Raw genomic sequence first — 20,816 nt, forward strand, 5'->3', positions numbered from 1 at the left:
CGTAACAGGTGTCTGTACACCAGTATTCTGTCCAAGAGGCACATGAAACTGTCCAACGACAGTATGTCCCCAAGGCGTTCTTCCCCAAGGAACATGTCCCGAAGGCACATGTCCAACCGGCGGCTGACCCCCATCAGATACCAGTACCTGTGCGTTAGGTTTTAGCGGCGGTTGGTGAACCCCATCAGAGGTTATAATCTGTGCGTTGGGATTATCGTTACCAGTCATATTGTGCACGTTCTCCATTAGTCTATTAAATAAAATCACGCAAGACAAATTTGTCAGTCACAGATTAAACAAAATAATAAGCTTTAAGATTGTTATACAATCTGTGCAGAATCAAACCAATATGTGTATGTGCGTGTGATCAAAATGAACAAACAGAGTAATAGAAAAAGAGGAGAGAATGATATAATCCGAGTTCAGTGCAGAACTGTCCCCTTAAAGTTTATTAGCCCTCACCGTCGTTTGCGAGCGAAAAGCCTCCCAGGATAAAACGGATTGCAGTGATGTAGAACAGCACTCCCAACGAGCTTGAAACAGAGCAAGAAATTATCACCAGGGGAGAGAGGTAGGGTTTTCTGTTTAGAGGCGAATGTGTTTTTGGTGAGTCTAACCCTAACGCCCTAGAGGTGTTTATATAGGTGTAGATAGACTTGTGTGCTACTCTTTTCCATAATTAAATATCATTAATTATGGAATCGGTGTAATACTTGCAAGCTACTCTATTTCATAAATAATCTGAAACAGAATCAGATTAAATATATCAAGTCATACACCATATCAATTAATCTGAAACAAAATCAAATTAATTTATGCCATAATATTTGGGCCAAATTCTAGTGAAAAATAATAATTTCCATTATTAAGAGAATATCATCATATCTCACACATCTTTTAGTCATAATGCTCAAAATATGAATTACCAATATGGGACTTATACCCATATTTTTCCAACACACATAATAAGCTACCAAAAAAATATCATAAATTTAGTGAATATTTTATCTAAATCGATAGATTTAAAACCTGTTTAAATAGATCAATCGAGACTCCAAAGTGTCTGATTGAGGCTTGAACTTCGTCTTCAAAATAGATGACTTGTGGATACACACGAAAGTTTCAATCGAAAAAGTAGAGATAGAACATACAGAGAGAGATGCGAGAGAGAGAGAGGCGTAGAGAGACGGTGAGAGAGAGAACATGGCAAAAATATGAATAGCTTGTTTATTTTTTGGTTCGACGAGTGAATGTAATGGGCTTGACCCATATTTTCAAAAAGGAATAGGCTGCCTAACTAATTGATGGACTGGAATAAACAAAATAATGGATTATTCCATTCCTTGGGCCAACCAAATAGAATTTTTTTTGGAATGGAATGGTCCATTCCATTCTCTCCAAAACCCATTTCTTTCGGCCCAACCAAACAGAGTGTTAATGATCAAGCATTCCGTGTAAATGTGTATATGAGACATTCCTGAAAATGTCTTCATACAAGTATATTCAAGTAGATATTCAAGTAGTAAATTTTTAAGTTCTTCATTTATTACTTAATTGTGAAAACCTTGTTTTTGAACAAATTTATTCTAGATTATGATATTGTATGTAATTCATATACTTGTATATATATATATGAACTATTTCTGGGAAAAGATCTTTGATCAAATCTTAAAAATCAAAAATGACATTAAATAAATGAGTTGCAGAAAGGAGTGACAATTTCACTAAGTCATAATTTGAAAGTCCAGACAGAACTAATTGTAGTAACTATCGTGATATTAGACTTTCAAGTCTACCATGAAATTATGGGAGAAAGTAATTGGAATTAGGCTTAGAAAATTGGTTGTAATGCCCGAAAATCAATTTGGTTTCATGACTGGTAGATCGACAATGGAGGCGATTCATCTTCTTAGGCAATTAATGGAGAAATATAGGGAACGTAGTGGATACCTGGATATGGCGTTTATAGATTTGAAAAAAACTTATGATAGTGTTCGGCGCAGCGTAATCTGGACAAATTTGAAGAGTAAAGGCGTGTCCTTAATATACATGAGGGCAATTGAAAAGATATTTCTCAATTGATGACTTGTGTTAGAACTAGAGATGTTCAGAATTAAGGGAATGTGACTGCGCTGGTTGGAACATGTGCGGATGATACGTATATCGGCTCCAGTGCGGCGTATGGAAGGTTTAGTGTTGTCGGGTGCGAGAATGAAATGAAGATCGAGAAAAACTTGAGATAACCTTTCACTAGATTTGCACGTGCTTTAAATTTTTGGGGAGATATGATATCCGATAGAAGGTCTTTAATGCGTCGAATTAGAGTAACTGATTGACTTATGTAATTAATGGATCTTGTATTTTGAGGTGTTAGTAGCATATAATAACAGTTTATTTCTTTGTTTTCATTTTGTTATTGTGCTTAATTCTGTTATTATTTTATTATGGGATATACATCATAGTCACTAATCTTTTTTTAGTAAATATAATGTCTCGTGTTTAATTTTTTTGAACAGAAAATTATTTGATTTTCAAAGCAGAAGTTATATGAATAACTTTAAGCTAGATTGAGTTCGAGTTATCAAACGTGCTTTCATGTGGAAGAAAAGTAAATTACAACATCACTATTCGTTATTGTGTATTGTACTTATTTATAGTTTTATTCTATATTTTCATATAATTTCACACAAGCTGGGGTTTTTAATAAATAATCTCTTCATTATTTTGAATGAGGGGAAGATTGTGTATCATACCCTCCCCAGCCTGAATTTTGTTGTATATATTGATTATGTTTGATTTGATTTGATTCAGTGGAGTGATGTTATGTAATTATAGTTCAACAAATCTTTTTTAATAAACTAATTGCGTATTGAGGATCGACAAATCACCATAGTAACGAATTTCTTATATTTTGATCTAAATTACATTGTATTGAAAATATCTATTTTAATATATTTAAAAGAATATAAGGCTTTATTTAATATGTCTTCAAATTCTTATTAACTTTAACATTACATAAAAGAAAATTTTCACCCTTGGAATAGTAATTGAAAAATAAAGGAAGAGCGAAATAAGAATATTTCTTTTCCGCCCCTTGACGCTCTCGAAAGGTTGTTTTACTCCCATCAGGCCCTGCGAGTGATTAAGGCAAATATATGGGCCACATCGTGTGTTTCTTTTACATTTTTTTTAATGAGTTGTCCTATGTATCTTCAAATGTCAGAATGTGTTCCCAATAGTTGTCCTAGTATTTCCCTTTTTTATTATAGTTTAAGAACTACTCTGGAGATCTCTTCAACATAAATAAATAATCAATCTTAACTTTATACCCGTGCGTTGTACGGAACGTTTTATATATGTTATTAGAAAAAATATTGTCTGCAATTATGTTACTTATTTATTACAATTAGCTTTTATCATTTTAGTTGTTAAATTTTTTTGCATGAATGTCATTTATTCTAAATTTAAAATTAAATTTATATTTCAGATTATTTTTACTCAAATTTTATTATAAAAAATATCTAAACAAAAATAAAATATACTATATTTAACAATTTTTTAATTTTGATGTTATTTTAAACTTATATTTATTAGGAATAAATTTATACATGCTTAAATGATAATGCGCTGTTTTGGAGGGGTTTCGGGTTAATGACTTTATGGTATGGGTTACTAGTTGCCTTATTTTTTCTACAGACAACAGTAAATAAATTGCGTACTTATCCCTGACGATCAAACCGTCCAAATTGTACTTATCCCTTACGATCGAACCATCCAAATTATAATTGATGAGAATGGAACCCATAATTTTGGGAACGAAAGGGGACAGTTTTATCACTTGAGGTACCCTCGCAACTCATGGGCGTTTCTTTTCCTAATCGTGATTGTTGTTTTCATGTATTATATGTTGAAAAAATTATTTCACAAAATAATTAATTGATTCAAAAGAAAGTAAGTCGGTAGCAACTTTTTGTTGTTGCTGATTTAGCACATGAAATGATTAGATGATAAATACAGAGTTTATGACTCCGCATAATAGTATAGATATAGATTTAAAAAGTATACTATCTTGGTAAAACAAAAGAGAAAAAAAGGGTAAATATCTATCATCAACAAATTGCAAAGAAAATGGGAGCAACATCATCGACGGAGCAGGCCACGTCGGAGCAGCGAGAGGCGGAGAGCTTAGCTGCGTCAACTGGTGGTCTCTCTCTCCTTCAACACGTTTTTTCAAATCTCTCCCATCCTCAAACTCATTCCATTTCTCCTTCTTCTCTCCAGGTTAGATTACCTTGAACTGTATTATAATTTAACTTCCCCAAACTTTATATTTTCCTCTCGCTGTGTGTATGTATTTACTATTCGGTAATATTTCTATTTAGGATCGGTGAACAATTGTAGTTAGTTTTGCACAACTTTAACACGTGTTGCTCTTTTTAAAGAGTGCTAGTATTTATATCGCTCACTTTCGGTCTAATTTTTTGTTCATTGTATTTGTATTCTATCGCTCCTATCCCTAATATGATTTGCGCCTTTTAAGTTTTATTATTCTGTTGAGAATTTTGTTTAATATTTTTTTTAACTAGCCTATCTGCTGCGGTGGCATTTATCACAATATATGTTAGGTTTGTGAAATCGGAGTTTATATTTTTGTGAACGCAGTACAACATCCTAGTTCTTAAACTGATATGTTCTCGCTCCGTCTCACCCAATTATTAAGTGGACCTACTAAAAAATACTATGTTATTTCAGGAAATGTTAATAATTGGATGATACATTCCAAAAGGAAACTGTTAACAACATGTTGGGGCGGAGGAGAACTAGATATGACATTTGAACAATTCTATTAATATGGATGAAGGAAGTAATATAAATTGGAACAAACTAGTTTAGAACTTGCGGTGTATTTTTAGGAGATATTTCCACTACAAGTTTTAGTGCCACTGTTGTTTTTTGAATTTGAAATAATGTCAAAGAGGCTAGTACGATCCATGTTCGATTAGATACCACTGCGAACAATTGGCTCCTGGAGTCGTATAATTATGTGGATGTCACATATTATAACAGTTTATTGGGTATTACTTACCAGGAAGTGTTTCAATTATGTTAGTTATTATGAAGCTATTATGACTTAAAAACGTCTATGTTTTATCCTTATGGTTAGCATATTAATTTTCAGCAAAGCTTTGGCATAGATTTTGAGAAGGTTGAATGTGAAGCAATAGAATCTCCTATTGGATTCGCTGAGTTGCTAAACCATGTAGGCTCATCTATCGTTGACCTTTTTTTCCTGGCTGAGAAAGGAGGCATCAACTGGATTGAATTCTTAAGAGGATACACAAAATGTTGTGGAAGAACAAGTGCATCAAATTCTCTCAATAACCTATGTAGGGTGTTTGGTATGGCTGCTGAAAAGGCGGGCCTGTCTCTGAAACTAAAATTTGAATTTGATGATACTGATTGTAAAATGACGGGATCGTTATTGGCTTCTGAGTTGTTAATGCTTCTTTGGGTTTGCTGGCTGATGTCATGGCATCACAGAAATACGAATAATTCCAAACAGAAAGCTAATCACATACTCCCTGATCTTAGTCATATAGTTCTATCGGCTGTTGAGTCATGCAGTGATACAAGTAGTGACATTAAGAATTTTAATTTATCGGAGTTGAATATAGAACTTCCTGCAGGAAAGATACATATGTGGGCATTAAGGACAGTGCCATTCCTAGCAGATTCCTTTGGGCAATTTGTACACGCAAAATTACGTAAAGCTGTCTCTCAAGAGGTACTGTATTGTTCCTTTATTCAAGTTAGTTAAATTATGTATGTATGCAATTTAACAAGAGAGGACCTTGTATACTTCAAAGACACACAGAAGGTATATTTTGCTGGTTGTCATAATATATCTACTAGCTAGGCTACTAAACTAAGCATTTATTATGATTTGTATCATTTTATAACAAAGTGAAGGCAATTTGAGGAAATTTTATATGTTTCTGGTTTCGTTGTGAACATGTGCTTTCAAAACAAGGTGTTTCCTCTTGGTGTTCAGATGCCCTGGTCTCCTTGCCTCATAACCATGAATACAATCAATAATTAGTTAGAATTGCTGCTTATGAAAGAAAATTAAGAGTCTACTTATGGGATCACTGTGTCAAAGGTCAGGCTGTTATTGCTCTTTGATTGTGAAGTCATTTAGGTTGGGTAATCCAAAATAATTTTACTTCCTAGGGATTAGAGGTTAAACAGATATCATTTTTTGATTGAATAGATATTGCCTGTATGGAAAGACTAATGGTGACCATCTCAGGAAGTTTTCCTTGTTGAAATACTTAACACCTTAGCGCTTTTGGGAGTTTTCAGTTATTCTATGTTAGTAAATAGTAAAGATTTTGCAGCATGGAATATTGCATTTACTAATGTTAAAATTTGGTGATTTCCAGGACAATTTGGAGAAATCTGGCCCGTCTGTTGGTGACATTTCCTCAACTAAATGTACCACTTGCCTCCTGACCCCAGGAAGGGCCTGGGCAGTATCCCTTAACCTAAGAAGTATTTTACACGAGGAAATTGTAAAGACATGCTTTCCTAATAATGCCTATGAAACAGATGAAAATTTACTTTATAGGTTTGCACGCTTCTCCTTATAATTTAGTCTTAAAAATTCAGTTTCTACTTGCTACTTCATGAGCGAATGTGGCACTTTCTAAAAGTAACAAGAAAGATTTTGAGCTAACACATACCTTCTTATGTGTCATCTTGTTTGATGCTATTATGTGAAACCTTTGGCATTTCAGTGATTTGTGTTCAATAATGATTCTTTCCCCCAGCTCTAATTATTTTCACAAGCAACTCCTGTACGCTTCTTGTCTCCATTCCATTCAGTACAGGAAATTAGAAGTTGTGAACGGACCCCAAGATGCTGGCTAATTGCATTCTAACATTTATAAGCTAATTATATTGCTATAATATCTCATATTTGCATCCATTTAAAAACATGTAGGTCAGGTCTTCATGGTAGAGGTATGAACAGGTTCTGGGCAAATGTTGAGGGATATAAAGGTCCCTTGCTCATGCTGATTGCTGCTAGTTCTGATGATGCTCACGAGGGTGGTAAAGATGCTAAAGAATGGATCATTGGTGCACTTACTGATCAGGGATTTGAAAATAAGGATACATTTTATGGAAGCTCTTGTAGCGTATATGCTTTAAGTCCTGTATTTCATACATTCTCATCTTCTGGTGAGTAATGGCAAGGGGAAGTCCTGCTCTAACTTTTAGTTGTTGATTAGCCGCAGTTAATATCCATATTGTCTATTTTACTTCAGGAAAAGAGAAGAATTTCATCTATAGCCACTTACATCCTACTGGTAGATTATATGAACCTCATCCAAAGCCTGTTGGAATTGGTTTTGGAGGAACCATTGGAAATAACAGAATATTTTTGGATGAAGATTTTGCAAGAGTAACCTTAAACCATCATGCTCATGACAAGACTTACCAACCAGGATCCCTTTGTCCCGGCCAGGTAAAGTGTATCATTTTGAGCATCCGTTATCATAAAATGTGGCGAATATCTCTTCTTTTCTTTTCTTTTTGGCTATCTACATTAGATCTTCTAAAAGAAGTATGCTCTAAATATATCTTTGTAATAAAACTGTTCATTAATGAAAAAGTTAAAAACAGACTATTATGTTTCTGCAATCAACTTCCCCCCACCAATGTTTATCCCAAAGAAACTGAAATTTCTCCTGAAGGGAAAATAACAATTTCACTTGTAGCATGCTGGAATGTAAATAGATATGACTTGATAAATAAATTTTTACCATTTTAGTTTTCATCCTGTGAGGTCATAATATTACATAAAATCCACGTGTTGTTAACTTTGAAAACATGAAATGCTTGATGGTGTGTGGAGGATCGTGTGAAGGTCTGCTTGTTCTCTTAAAATGACTTTCACAAATTCTCCATTAAAGTCATACCCTCTACTGTAATTAACGTGGGTGGTTTCAACTTGAATATAACTATAAATTCACATTTGCAACAATATGTTATATGTGAATTGCTAGTGAAAATTAAATGTCAACCGCCTTGTTGCAGGGGTATTTACCACTTAAAGCATCAGTTTTAGACGTAGAAGTTTGGGGATTAGGGGGGAGATCAGCAAAGGAAGTTCAAAATGCAAATCAAAAGAGAGAAGACCTTTTTACTGAGCAAAGGAGAAAGGTGATCAGTACCCATCTGAACAGTTTATACAACATATTACATATTAAATATGTTTGGTAATAAGTTACAAAACTTTGTCCTCCCTTGCAGATTGACCTGAAAACATTTAGTAACTGGGAAGACTCGCCTGAAAAAATGATGATGGACATGATGAGCAATCCTAATACCGTCCAAAGGGAAGAACGTTAACAAAGGTTTATTGTTCACCTATGCTAAATATTGTCCTCACGGTAACCAGTTGTGTAACCCCTATTCTTTATCGAGTTGGTGTGGCTAATGTGAATTGGCCTCAGTTTTATATAATATAAGTTGGATCATTATAAGAACTTACTATTTGAGTCTGTAGATAATGCCTACTTAAAGTGATTCAAAGTATTGGTATACCTTTTTGGAGAATATTAGCAACAAAGGAATGGAATATACAGATGATACCGCAGTTTTATGATACTACGATGAATAGATGATGAGTATTAGTAATTTTGTATGAAGTTCCAGATGACTAGACGGTGGCAAACTTGAGGCCTACATGATAATATCTTGCTTGAGCATCGGTTACTTTGCGTTCTTATTTCATTTTGAAACTCTTCAATGGATATAAAAGTTGGGAGAAAGGAAATCTGAATGTGAAAATTATGAGTTGTTTTCTTTAAAATAAGAAATCGAAATTATGAAAGAGGTAATTGATTGCCAAAAAAATGTTTAAAAAACGCATGTGAATGACATGGCATTAAAACATAATAATGAGGTTGGTGATATTTATCGAGACATTCTGCAATTTCAATAGTGAATGCTAAAATTAACTATTGCTTTTGGTTGTTAATGAAAGGACAGTAAAATGGAGGAATAAATATTCATTTGCATATATGTTCATATTTATATTACTCCATTGTTGACGAAAATGTACATGATAAGAAATACATTCAAATTCTGTCTTAGAATAAATCTTTACAAAGACCTAATTCAAATTTCCTTGAATAATATTAGTTCTGTTTATACCATATAAACACGACCTAGTATATTAATTAAAAGTTAAAACTCAATTTTCAAGACCACGACAGCTCTGAGGCTCAATGTTACTCCCTCCGTCTCATATTACTCTATAATCAACTTTATCATATTTTGACAGTAAATTACATTTAATTTTATTATTAAACATATTTGAGAACTTATGTCATTAGAAAATATATTTAATTCTCTTTAAAATCTATTTTTCAATTTTTTAAAATGATACATAAATTTTTATTAATTATTAATCAAAATCTAGTCAATTTGACTACATAAAAATCAAAACATGACATATAATATGAGATGGAGTAGAAAACTTTGACATTCCAATTTTATTACTCCCTCTATTTTCTTATATATGAAGTTTAACTTTTGTGCACACATTTTTAAGTCTTTTGACCACATAGTTAAAAGAAATTTTTAAAAATTATTATTTTAACTATATGGTTAATGTAGTTAGAAACATGTGCACAAAAGTCAAACTGATATATAAAAAAACAAAGGGGGTAAATCGTATCAGTTTTACATGGTTTAGAAGTTGTTATGTCCATAGACTCATTCCACCATAGAAGGGGCAAATTTTGATATACAATTTATTAGAGGCTGAGGATGAAATAGCTGACATAATAGAAATACTTTTCGTCCCATTATAAAAAAGGATTGTCAAATTGCAATTTACTTTTTAAAGCGTAGTTCCATTTTTTGAAGAAAAACCAACCAAATAGTTGGACTAACAAAATGATGGGATTCAGTTAAGAAACCCTATTAAGAAATTCTATTATTGATTCCATAAGCAAAATTATTTACCCGTTATCTTTTTGTCCACTTTCATTCTCTTGGCACTTTGAAAATCTGGCATGCTATCAACCCTATGCTTCTGTGACAGTACATCATGCTGATATGCACAGGCTGCTCCATACCTACATCCTTTTGAACTGTTAAAGAACATACAAGGCTTCATTATCGATTTCGGTTTCAGATCCCTGGATGTTGAATGACTTGTGGCTTTCTGGCTTTGTCTTAATACAATGTTAAAGTTTAACGGTGTTTGGTTCTGCTGTCTTTCACTGCCATGCTGTTGAATCAAGCTTTTATAATAGTTAAGATCTTTAACAGGTGCCCCTAGAGGCTGAGCTGCTAAAGCAGGCTCTGAAGGAGGTGAGCGGATATTTTCAACACATCCTGGTCTGCCAACAGAAGACTGCAATGGTTGGCAAGGGAAACTTAACAATGAAGACCCGATTGTTTGTGTTCTGTTGATGTGCACTTCTGATGGAGCAGGTAAACTAATGCCTTCTGACCTAGGCTTTGGCACGTTATGGGGATCTAAAAGAAGTCCTGGCCTACCAACAGAATAGTGCAGAGGTTGGCAAGGGGAAATTACCAATGAAGATGCATCAGTTTCTGTTCTGTTAAAGTGCACTTCTGATGGAGCAGGTAAACTAATACTACCTGACCTAGAATTTGGCATGTTATGAAAATTGGTGCTTGCTGCCTGGATAGAACCTTGCTTCTTCATTATGTTTGGATCCCTGAGTATACTAATAAGCAGATCAGGGTCGATATTGTCTGCCATCAGTGCAGTCAAAGCAGTATATGCAGCAGCTACTATGTCAGGCTCAACGCCAAGGGCTGTTTCAGATGGTAGAATGAAATTGGCAGAAGGATTTGGTTTGTTCATTGAACTAGACACAAGACCATGGACTCCTGGAGCAGAGAGCTGGGACTGTGAACATGTTGGAGCAGTGTTTACTGAAATGCTACTGAATGATGCATCAGCTACTGCATCACCTTCCTCTTCCTCGATAGGAGTAATCGGAACTAAAGGAGTGTTTAAATTGCTGTCATGGGAATCCTCTTGCCTCGTCGGCAAAGAAGGGCTGCACAAATTAACAATATATGCATAATATAATTAGCCAACAATAAACCAAAATTCACTAAAGTGGAGACTGGCAAAAGTAAAGGAAAACAGTACTTGGGGGGAATAGCAGATAGGCGAGGATAAACTGCTTCAAGCACTCTCATCACCCGCTGATTTTGACAGTCAACTTCTTTGCTTTCTTCACCGGCAACCACTTGCCACACATGATCAAATACAAACTGTAATCCAAAAAGAAAATAGTATTAGTAAGTATTAAGTCTACTACTAGATATTCTACCAACACAGCAAAATTGAGTTCAAGTCCTGGCAGTCATGCATAGTACATTGAGATTTACATTAAACGCAACCAGTGTATATACAGTTTAAATCATTCTGCATTTCTTTCAAATTTTACAACAATGTAAAATGGGTATAAATAGAAACAAAAGAGAGATGAGAGAGTCCGCAGAACACTTACTTTAGGAGGGCATTGCCACTTGATGATGGGAATTTTAGAAAATTTATTATGGAAAGCATATGCCGGATTTGTTCCATCAAAACCCGGTGGCAATTTATCCACAGATTCAGCTCCTTTAGAATTGGCCCATGTCTTTGCCTGTAGTTGATCTTGAGCACTCGATCCGATTAGTGAAGGAGACTCTTCTGATAAAAACAATTTCACCTATATAATGCAAGTTATTAGATTATTTGAAACATATGCCATAGACTAAATGTACAAGTTTTTTATACAGCCTCCTTTTGTATAACTTCTAGAAAATTGCTCAACTTCTACAAAGAAGCAATTCACATCAATTCTCTTATAAATTAGGGCTATCTAATTGTGTTCATTTTAAGTTCAACTTAAGATAATGAAACTTAAATTTGATAATCCCGAAAGCATAATTGTGAATCCAATAGTACATAATATAAGGTCAGCTCCTGAATTTCTGTATTTTTAAGCATCTTACCGAATAATCAGTATTCACACCGCATTTGAACAATTAGGTCATTCTTTTCACCAGATTAACGGATTATATCTTTGTTTAACTTCAATTTCGATGAATCAACAACAATAAGGCATTAAATCAAAATCCAACATCATTTTCTTCCAAGCGAAATCCAAAAAAAATACATAGTTAAACTTGATCAAACAAATTCTACATACACATTTTATTTCCTTATTCATTCCCCAAGTTTTTTTCTTAATTTTAATTCTAGCGGATAACAAGTTCTCTTCTTAATTTTAATTCTTACTGATAAGAATAACAGGAAGCTACAAACATTCAAGCTTGTCGAAAGTTATAGCTAAACAGAACAAATGTAGTAACATTGCATCATTAATCAAGCTTTCTCTTTCTCTTCTAATCTCTACTAAAATAAATAAAGATGTAATGAGTGACATTAAGGCATGTATTTACCTGACAGAGATTAACATCTGAAGGCCAGGAAACACTTTTCGAGTTCCGAAATCTTCGCATATTAACAACACTACTACAAATTCAATTCGATTGTAAAAAAATAAAGTATATTATCAATCTTGTTGTCGTTGCAGAGTTTTAGAATTAGAAACCCTAATTAAATTCAATTTTTGAATGATTTATGTAGTTTTCAACAGAACAGATATTGATATTGCTTGTAAATATGTATGAAACTAACAGAGAAAAAAGATGAGGAAGCGAGCAATGCGTAGAAACCCTAGATCGGGTTGCGCTGGTCTGGGGTTTTTACTTTTGGGGGTTTCGCGTGGGTGTTGTTCTCGATTGTTTTGCGACTAGACGATGACTACAGAACCTAAAGGTTTCTAATACCTATTTATACTAGCTTTACAATCGCACGGGTCTTCATTAATACTTTTATATTATTTAAAATTATAATAAAAAAAATTGGATTATTATCTTATTATTATATTTATAAATAATAATATAAATATCTGTTGTTGCCGGGATTCGAACATGAATATAAATATTTGTTGTTGTCGGGATTCGAACCTAGGAGTTTTTGTAGTGTATATATAATAATATAAATATTTGTTATTGACGGGGGTTCGAACTTAGATCACTTGATTAAAAAGATCTGAAAGTCATAAAAGGAATAACCAAACCAATAAAAAAAGACATACCAAATTATACCCCATTCCGATTATTATAATATTATTATAGTATAGTATAGATACACAACCGCTACATAAAATACCATTCTATTTTACACCGACTTTAGTTTGTTTTTTGTTGGTAAAGAAAATATACAGACTTTTGTTAGCTGATACGTGCTAACATGTTTCGAAAATCGAAATTATTCGGTTAAATTTTATTGAAAAAATTTAAAAAAAATAAATAATTTATTGTGAATCGATCAAATCAGACAAATATTTTTGAATCAACCGATTTCTATAAGCATGACCTGCGATAAATTCGGTTTCAATTTACCGGTTCACAAAACCATAATAATAGTTCTTCTGAATTATTTAACCTAAAGTCCTTAAATATTCTTTTTATACTAAGAATATTAAAGGGTGTTTTGACAACTTACTAAAAATAGTAGTTTTTTATTTTATCATACTTCCATAACAAATGTAGCAACTTTTATCTTCCATTATTGGTACCTCTTCAAGTGCCTAAATGATCCTTGATAAATAAATGAATAAGATAGAACAAAAAATTAATAAGATAGAACAAAAAAGGAAGATATAATATATACAAATTTAGTACACAAATATATTTTAGTCATTTAGAGGGGATGCGTGCCAACTTAAATTATATATTTTGACATGCTCACAATTTATTTGATATTACGTTTTTCTATTGTTTATTTAACATGTGATGTTTTGCGGAGTAGAGACAACTAGACAATAGCTTGAACGGTATTTTTGCAAGACACGTTTCACCTTCTGCTGTTAAGACTTGACCATTTGAAAAACAAAAGATCAACTGCAAAATATGAAATGTGAAGTAAAAAACCACATTTTCCTCCAAAAAGAAAATAGAACAACAAACCAATACATATGTTACAAGTGGATTTAAAATCTGCTTAATAATAAAGAAAACAAAACATAAACTCAGACAAGCATGAACAAAGTCACCATTACTGTAATTAAACTTTTCAGAAGAAAAAATAAAGAACACTTCGATCCACAATTTCCAGAAATAAAACAAAAAAAAAGATGCAGAAAACCGTCTTTAAATCTCTTCAGGACTGGTACAGACTAGTACAAGTACGAGCCCATGCACATCGCAGTTTTGTACATTATCCATTTTTAAGTTTGCCGTCTCCCTTGTTCTTTTCTTCAGTTCAACGCTGCCACTTTCTTTCTGAAAAAAAAAACAGAAGTTCAAAATTAAGTGTTAACAATTACGTGAATGACACAAAAGAAAATGGCAAGAAAGTTGTGAAAAAAAATACCCTGTGAAGAATTGCTTCCATTTACTTTTGTGCTCTGCTGTGCCTGAGACATCGAACGCTGTATACGAGGTGAACCTTGCCTGCCATTTGTTCCAGGCAGCGAATGTCTCTTTTTGATGAAGGATTCCTTGTCTTGCACGTCTGGACTTGACCTTGGTGAGACGTTAGCATAAGCTTTTGCTCTTGCAGATTCCGTTGCTTGCATGTAACTAGGGACAGATAGACTGCTGCTGCTATCTCTTGGTTCCTGATCAACCTGATCTGCTTTTGCTGAACCAAAAGAATTCCGACGTTTTCCAGATTTTTGATCTTTAGGTAATTGTTCTAAACTACTTCTAACACCTGAATCGTTAGTGGGTAATGGGGATCGTTTACCAACAGATAATGACTTCCGCTTTTGGCTCGATCCGTATTTCTCACTTCTGGACTTTTTAGATTTTGTAGATACCTGGCTAGAAGGTGTAGTTTGAGACTCCAGGACAGTTGCACGGGTTCTCGGAGATGCTTCCGGTGATGATTTATACATTTGATCAGCTGCTCCACTTTCCAATTTTATCTGCATATCGGATGAATTTTCCTCCAACCTATCCTGAGGTTTTAAGGATTCTGCAGTGACAACTTCTTCATTATTGCTCTGTTCCTCTAACTGAACTGTGATGGGGACGGGTAGGTCAGTATCTACGATGATGGGATCATCAACTCTGTCTTCAAATACTATGTTTGTGGTGTTATTAGGATTCTCTATTGCTTCCTTTGCTACATCGGCTTCGTGCTCATCCACAGCTCCAATGTCAGACTGATCTGGTGAATCAAGAGTCGAAGATATAGAAAGTTCAGTTCCACATTCCGACTCACCAACTAGAACCTTTGTAGCAGAGGAAACAGCACAATCAGCCACGCTTGTGTCCCTCTTTTTAAACGAATTATCTACAGATAAGGACAACGTATCCTCGTAGGATTTAACTTCACTTTCTTGATTCGACATGTTAACTGATTTTAAGGAATTGGATGCGGAAGTTAGGTCTTCAAATTTTGACTGGACTGCAATGAATGCAGCATTACTAGCTTTCCTTGATCCGAACACAAACTTCCGTCCCTCAGTCTCCGGTTCTTCAGAAGCAACCCTTTTCATTGATCTTTTAGGTTGCTCCTCCAAATCAGGCTTGCTAGAAAGAGACTCAAGCTCTATTTGAGGACTTGAATTTGATGGTTTGTCTTCATCTAGAAGTTGATGTGAATTCTCAGTCGACTTTATCAAGTCCAAGAATTCAGGCTGAGGCTGCTCAAACTTTTGATTTACCAAGTTTTGCTCACTTTCAGATGGAACTGTGGCTTCTGAAGCATCAGAGTTCAAGTAAGCCACGGCTGCCTGTGTACCACGGAACCTCAAATCTGTCGACTCAGCACCCTCTTCAGCTGGACATCTAGTTTCCACATCTTTTTCAGGATGCTTCATTACCTCCTGCTCCTTTAGTTCTGTAACTGGTTCAGATGTCGGTGATTGCTCAGTTCCCAAAGGTGAAACTGCCACCCATCTTTCCAACCATTTCCAAGCTGAATCGGGTCTTGAAGGATCACACTTGATGTTCATGGATTTGGTCTTTGGAGATGATTCCAGTAGCTTTAATCATAATTGATTTTATGTTAGTTTCAACAATAACTGGCGGGTTGTTTTAAATAAACAGTTGCATCACTAGACAAAATTTATTGAGACATGTCAGAAAATTAAGTGAGAAATGTACCTGACGAGCAAACCTATTACTAAGTAGCTTTTCAATGGACGTATATGCTAGATCTGGTTCGGCTCCCGATTTTCTTTCTTCCTGAAACACAGTGCAAAGATATAACATGAATATCGTAGTGATTAGGTCACCCTTAATTATGAAGAATACATAGATCACTTTGCATTTCTTATAAAGGTATATTTATTCTGAAGGGGCTCAATATCCCGAAACACACTGTTGCAATTCTAAAATGTACACGTGCATAAATGGTTAGCTTCTTCGCCTGTAATAATGAGAGTCTGTATCAAGGATTTCATTAACAATCAATCAACAAAACAGTTTTTAAAAACGTAACCCTATTAATGGTAACGAATATTCCGCAGGAAATTCCAGACTCAGATGATAGGTTAAGTATATCTATAATAAGTAACAGCAGCATATATCGCTATAAAGCATATACAGAAGATCTTTAAGTATCTATTCAAAGAGTAATCAAATTAAATAAATTCAGATATTCTACTTTAAATAAATTCTATATCAACTCAAAGTTCCATCTATTTACCACAGAGCTAATCCTAAAAAACATGGACGGGGCATGAGATATAACAGGGAAGCTCAAGTGAAAGTGACAGTTTTGTCGAAAGTCAATACAGCTGTCTAGCATGTACCTTTTGTGTACTATTATTCTTCTCAAGCTCTGCATGTAGGTTCTCTTCATCAGTTGATTCAACAGAAGGGAGGCGAGTACGACGTGCACGCACTAGAACTTGCATTTTGATAATAGCTTGCACACAACGTAAAGATCCCACGGCATGTCTTCGAACCAAATGTCCTCGTACAGCTGCTTGCAGCTTAACTATATTCTTTTGCTTTGATAGTTCCCTTTCAGCCTGATCAAGTACATTGACAAACAGAAAAGTGATATCGGACTTCCAGAGACATGATGAACTTATAGCTACATCGATTTTGAAAGATCAAGAAATTTTTACCAGGAATTTTCGAACGGCAGTCTGTATGATAATAACTACAGATTCATCGGGTTGGATATCAAGCTTGGTGTTGACTTCTGCTACAGCTATGGACTCCGGAAATTTTGAGTTAATAGAAGCTGATAGCCGCAGCATCTCGTCAGTCCTTTCCATGTCAGATGACTTTTCTGGAATAGCAGCTGTAGCTGGGATCTGATAGTCAGCACTAGCTGATTCAGGGATCTCCTTGCTGACAGAAGAAGGTGTTTCTGATATCACAGTGTTGCTTAGCACTCGATGCCTGGCAGATCTCTTCCCGAAACTCCATCCACGTTTGTCGGTTGAAGGCTTGTTCTGTAATGAGTTTAAAACCAAACATATCAGAGTGTGAAACAGCCAATGACATAATTCTTAGTTTTAAACACCATACCAACTTACTATCATCGGTGGCTTGTAATTCCGAAGCTAGATGCACTATTATGCTATAATTCACTAGTTAATATTTAATAACCCTACATAATTGCAATCCTGCAACCATTGATTACTATTCATGGGCTTGACAATTGGGAGATCAAAGATATGAAGGAAATGTATGATCGACTTGTTTTAGTTTAACTTAGTCATCCAGTTTTTCAATTCCGATCCCCCGATTTAACTCACAAGCAAACCCTAACAATCTTGACTTTATGACAATTCAAGGCCATATACAATGTTTGTTTTGGGAGTATAGGAGTGGCAAACAAACACACAGACTGACACACATGCATGTACAATTAGCATCACCGTGTAATCTCAAATCCAACCCCTTCTATTAATGCCATTGACTTAAAAAGCAAACTAACTGCATTAAGATTCAGCATCTCCAATCATCAATTAACATTTAAAAATCAAAGATCATGACCACACAACAATTCAAGGCCATGAGCATTGTTTAAATCAAGAAAATTATGAAGGCCATCCAATTCAAACACAAACACGAGCAATTACCATTATCATCACCACGTAATCTCAAATATATCCCCTTCCATTAGTGCCATTGACATAAAGAGTAAACTAAATGCATTAAAATCAAGCATCTCCAATCACTTGAATCATCAAATCACCTCACAAACTATAAGATTAACTTAATTTATCAATTTAAAAAGAGCCCAGTAAATAAAAAACAAAAGAGATCAAGACTAAATTTAAACAAATTGAGATCAATACACAAGAATAATTTAAATATGATATTAAATAAAAAAATACCTGAGAAAGTTGAAGGTCATCTCTATCAACAGAATCTTTTCCACAAGCAATGATCTTGAAGCAAGATGCAGTGGATCTTCCCATCTCTCTCTCTCTCTCTCTCTCTCTCTCTCTTGTTTGTCTCTCTAGAACAAAATGAGTGTTGATTAACACAGCTCAGTTTCACCCACTACACAAACATGATGGAGTAATATTATTACATGTGTTGGTTGGAAATTGTAGCAGCAGCAAATATAACTAGAGTGTGAGAATACTAGTGCAAGAGTAACGTGGAGGCGGACATAAACACACTTCTTAAATCTAGCTTAATCCTTGTGTTTCAAATCCGTGCTTGGATTTAGCATCATTTATGTAACCGTTGAGTATTTAATACGCATTATTTACGTCTGACCATCCTTTTTTTATATAAAAAAAAACTATCGATCCGACTATCCGAGCTTGGTTATACAATTCGAAAATTCTAATTATTTTGCTTGAGACATCATTTTGTGATATATTTATAATTTTTCAAAAATTATATAATTTATTATTGATTTATTGAACGGTCAAAATTTATCAGTGATTTTTAAAAAATTGGACATATATTTTAATTCTAATATTAGCTATATAAATTTATAACCTGATAAAAACTATAAATGTATAACATTGCATAGAACATTTTTCTTATAACATTGCATTTTTTGACATTAGTACATTACCTTTATCCTTCGAATTACTATGTTTTACGATATTTGAACTTCAAATTTAATTGTGTCTGGGATACAGGAAATGTAATTAAGAAAAATAGACACTGTAACTCTTAATTGCTTTATTCAAAACGGTGGTCCTTATAATTTACCAGAAAAGTTGAAAACAGCAGTAGTCACGTTGACGCTGCATCTAACTCCTTTTTTTGTATGGAATAGTTAATTAAAATAGTAGCTCACTCATTTAATTATTAGAGGGCGTTTGAAAACTTGCATTTCATTTTAAATGAGGGATTTCAAATAATTGAATTTAAGTTGTCATTTCAAATTCTCATGTTTATACTAAAATTTGAATGTGCTGGATTTCAAATTAAATCTTAATCCAAATTCCCAAACAGCTTATTTGATCAAATCCAGAATTTTAAATGAAATCCGGTTTCCCAAACGGGTCATTAAATTAATTATTTGAATACGGAATATACAGAGCAACATATAAAGCTGTTGGTGTTGTTGGCAGTAGAGGAGGGAGGGGTCTGTGCCGGATAAAATCATGAAATGGTGGTCGGTTCTTTTTTTTGACTTTTTATTAAAAATAGATGCTTCGAATGGAACAACTGATTTTCAGAGTTTTTCGATTCATTAAACGTTTCGCAACGTGTTTTTCTCATTATTCGTTCTAAACTCGTTTCATAACTCAGATCCACTGTTGGTGACTTGATGCAAGTACCAAAACATCTCATACATAAGTTAAAAAAAAATGAGTAAAGTAATAAGTAATGAGTTAAAAAAATTACAGCTCTAATTAGAATAAAGTATTAGCAATTATGTTTATTTCATGAAAATATTTACATTTCTCTTAATATTATTAATTAATTTTATTTAAGAATAAATTTTGTTCAAACTATATTATGTATCCGAGTTCATTTGAAATTAAACAATATTCAAGTCATGACTAATATTCAGAAGTGATCATTTGTATTTATTTTAAGTACGAATTTTCGCTAATCCTGTCAGAAATTGTCACAAACATTTACTGAAAATTGTGATGTCTGCTTATTTCTTTAACAAAATCTGGTTGAGACCGAACTTGTCTGATATTCGAGAAGTAATGAAGTTTATCTGAATCTTGAGAAAGTACTAAAATAGCAAAACCTTTTTCTACACAAATCTTTTCCGTTACATAATACTCCCTCCGTTCCTCCCATTTATTTACACTTTTCTTTTTGAGACGTTCCTTCCAATTGTTGATATTTGAAAACTTTACAAAAATAGTAAAGTTCTTATAATTTTTAAAATAACTACATTCACTACTTCTCTCCACTATACCCACTTTATAAATATAATATTAATCAGTCTCATTACTTTACTCATTTTTTTAACTTTATTTCATTATTTTATTATTTTTGTTAAACTCCGTGCTTAACCCAAATGTAGGGACGGAGGGAGTACCATTGTCCACTAATCTCATCTACATAAACTAGTATAGTAACTACTCCTCGCCTTGGATTGTAGTAGCATACTTGGCATCTTATCTGACATGCATGTTTGGGCACATGAGTACAGAGAGTACCCATGTTCAGCTGCTGCAACTGCGGTGGTTTTATTAACACTTACACAATTAATCATGCACTTGTTAACTTGATGTCTTATGTCATGTTATAAAAATCAAGAATAGAATATAATCAGTCGAACCGTCAATTTA

At 33.9% G+C, this 20,816-nt stretch overlaps 3 protein-coding genes across 3 annotated transcripts; 1 reads left to right on the forward strand and 2 right to left on the reverse strand.

Moving 5' to 3' along the window:
• The first annotated feature begins 3,817 nt into the window (after positions 1-3,817).
• On the forward strand, positions 3,818-8,781 carry LOC141721186 (uncharacterized). The gene is made up of 7 exons (XM_074523964.1): positions 3,818-4,281; positions 5,180-5,785; positions 6,444-6,628; positions 7,004-7,242; positions 7,329-7,528; positions 8,101-8,226; positions 8,317-8,781. The coding sequence occupies exons 1-7, from the start codon at positions 4,129-4,131 to the stop codon at positions 8,413-8,415; spliced, it is 1,608 nt and encodes a 535-aa protein (XP_074380065.1). The 5' UTR covers positions 3,818-4,128; the 3' UTR covers positions 8,416-8,781.
• A 1,014-nt stretch (positions 8,782-9,795) lies between these two features.
• Positions 9,796-12,861, reverse strand: LOC141721187 (zinc finger CCCH domain-containing protein 6-like). Its single transcript, XM_074523965.1, has 4 exons — positions 12,511-12,861; positions 11,571-11,774; positions 11,207-11,331; positions 9,796-11,111 (listed from the first exon to the last, which is right to left on the reverse strand). Exons 1-4 carry the CDS (start codon positions 12,568-12,570, stop codon positions 10,031-10,033), a joined length of 1,470 nt encoding a protein of 489 aa, XP_074380066.1. The 5' UTR covers positions 12,571-12,861; the 3' UTR covers positions 9,796-10,030.
• A 1,242-nt stretch (positions 12,862-14,103) lies between these two features.
• On the reverse strand, positions 14,104-18,750 carry LOC141721188 (protein IQ-DOMAIN 32-like). The gene is made up of 6 exons (XM_074523966.1): positions 18,429-18,750; positions 17,205-17,537; positions 16,884-17,105; positions 16,234-16,314; positions 14,492-16,112; positions 14,104-14,400 (listed from the first exon to the last, which is right to left on the reverse strand). The coding sequence occupies exons 1-6, from the start codon at positions 18,510-18,512 to the stop codon at positions 14,381-14,383; spliced, it is 2,361 nt and encodes a 786-aa protein (XP_074380067.1). The 5' UTR covers positions 18,513-18,750; the 3' UTR covers positions 14,104-14,380.
• Positions 18,751-20,816: the final 2,066 nt, after the last annotated feature.

Source organism: Apium graveolens, chromosome 4 (assembly GCF_009905375.1).
Source record: "Apium graveolens cultivar Ventura chromosome 4, ASM990537v1, whole genome shotgun sequence".
Classification (NCBI taxonomy): Eukaryota; Viridiplantae; Streptophyta; class Magnoliopsida; order Apiales; family Apiaceae; genus Apium; species Apium graveolens.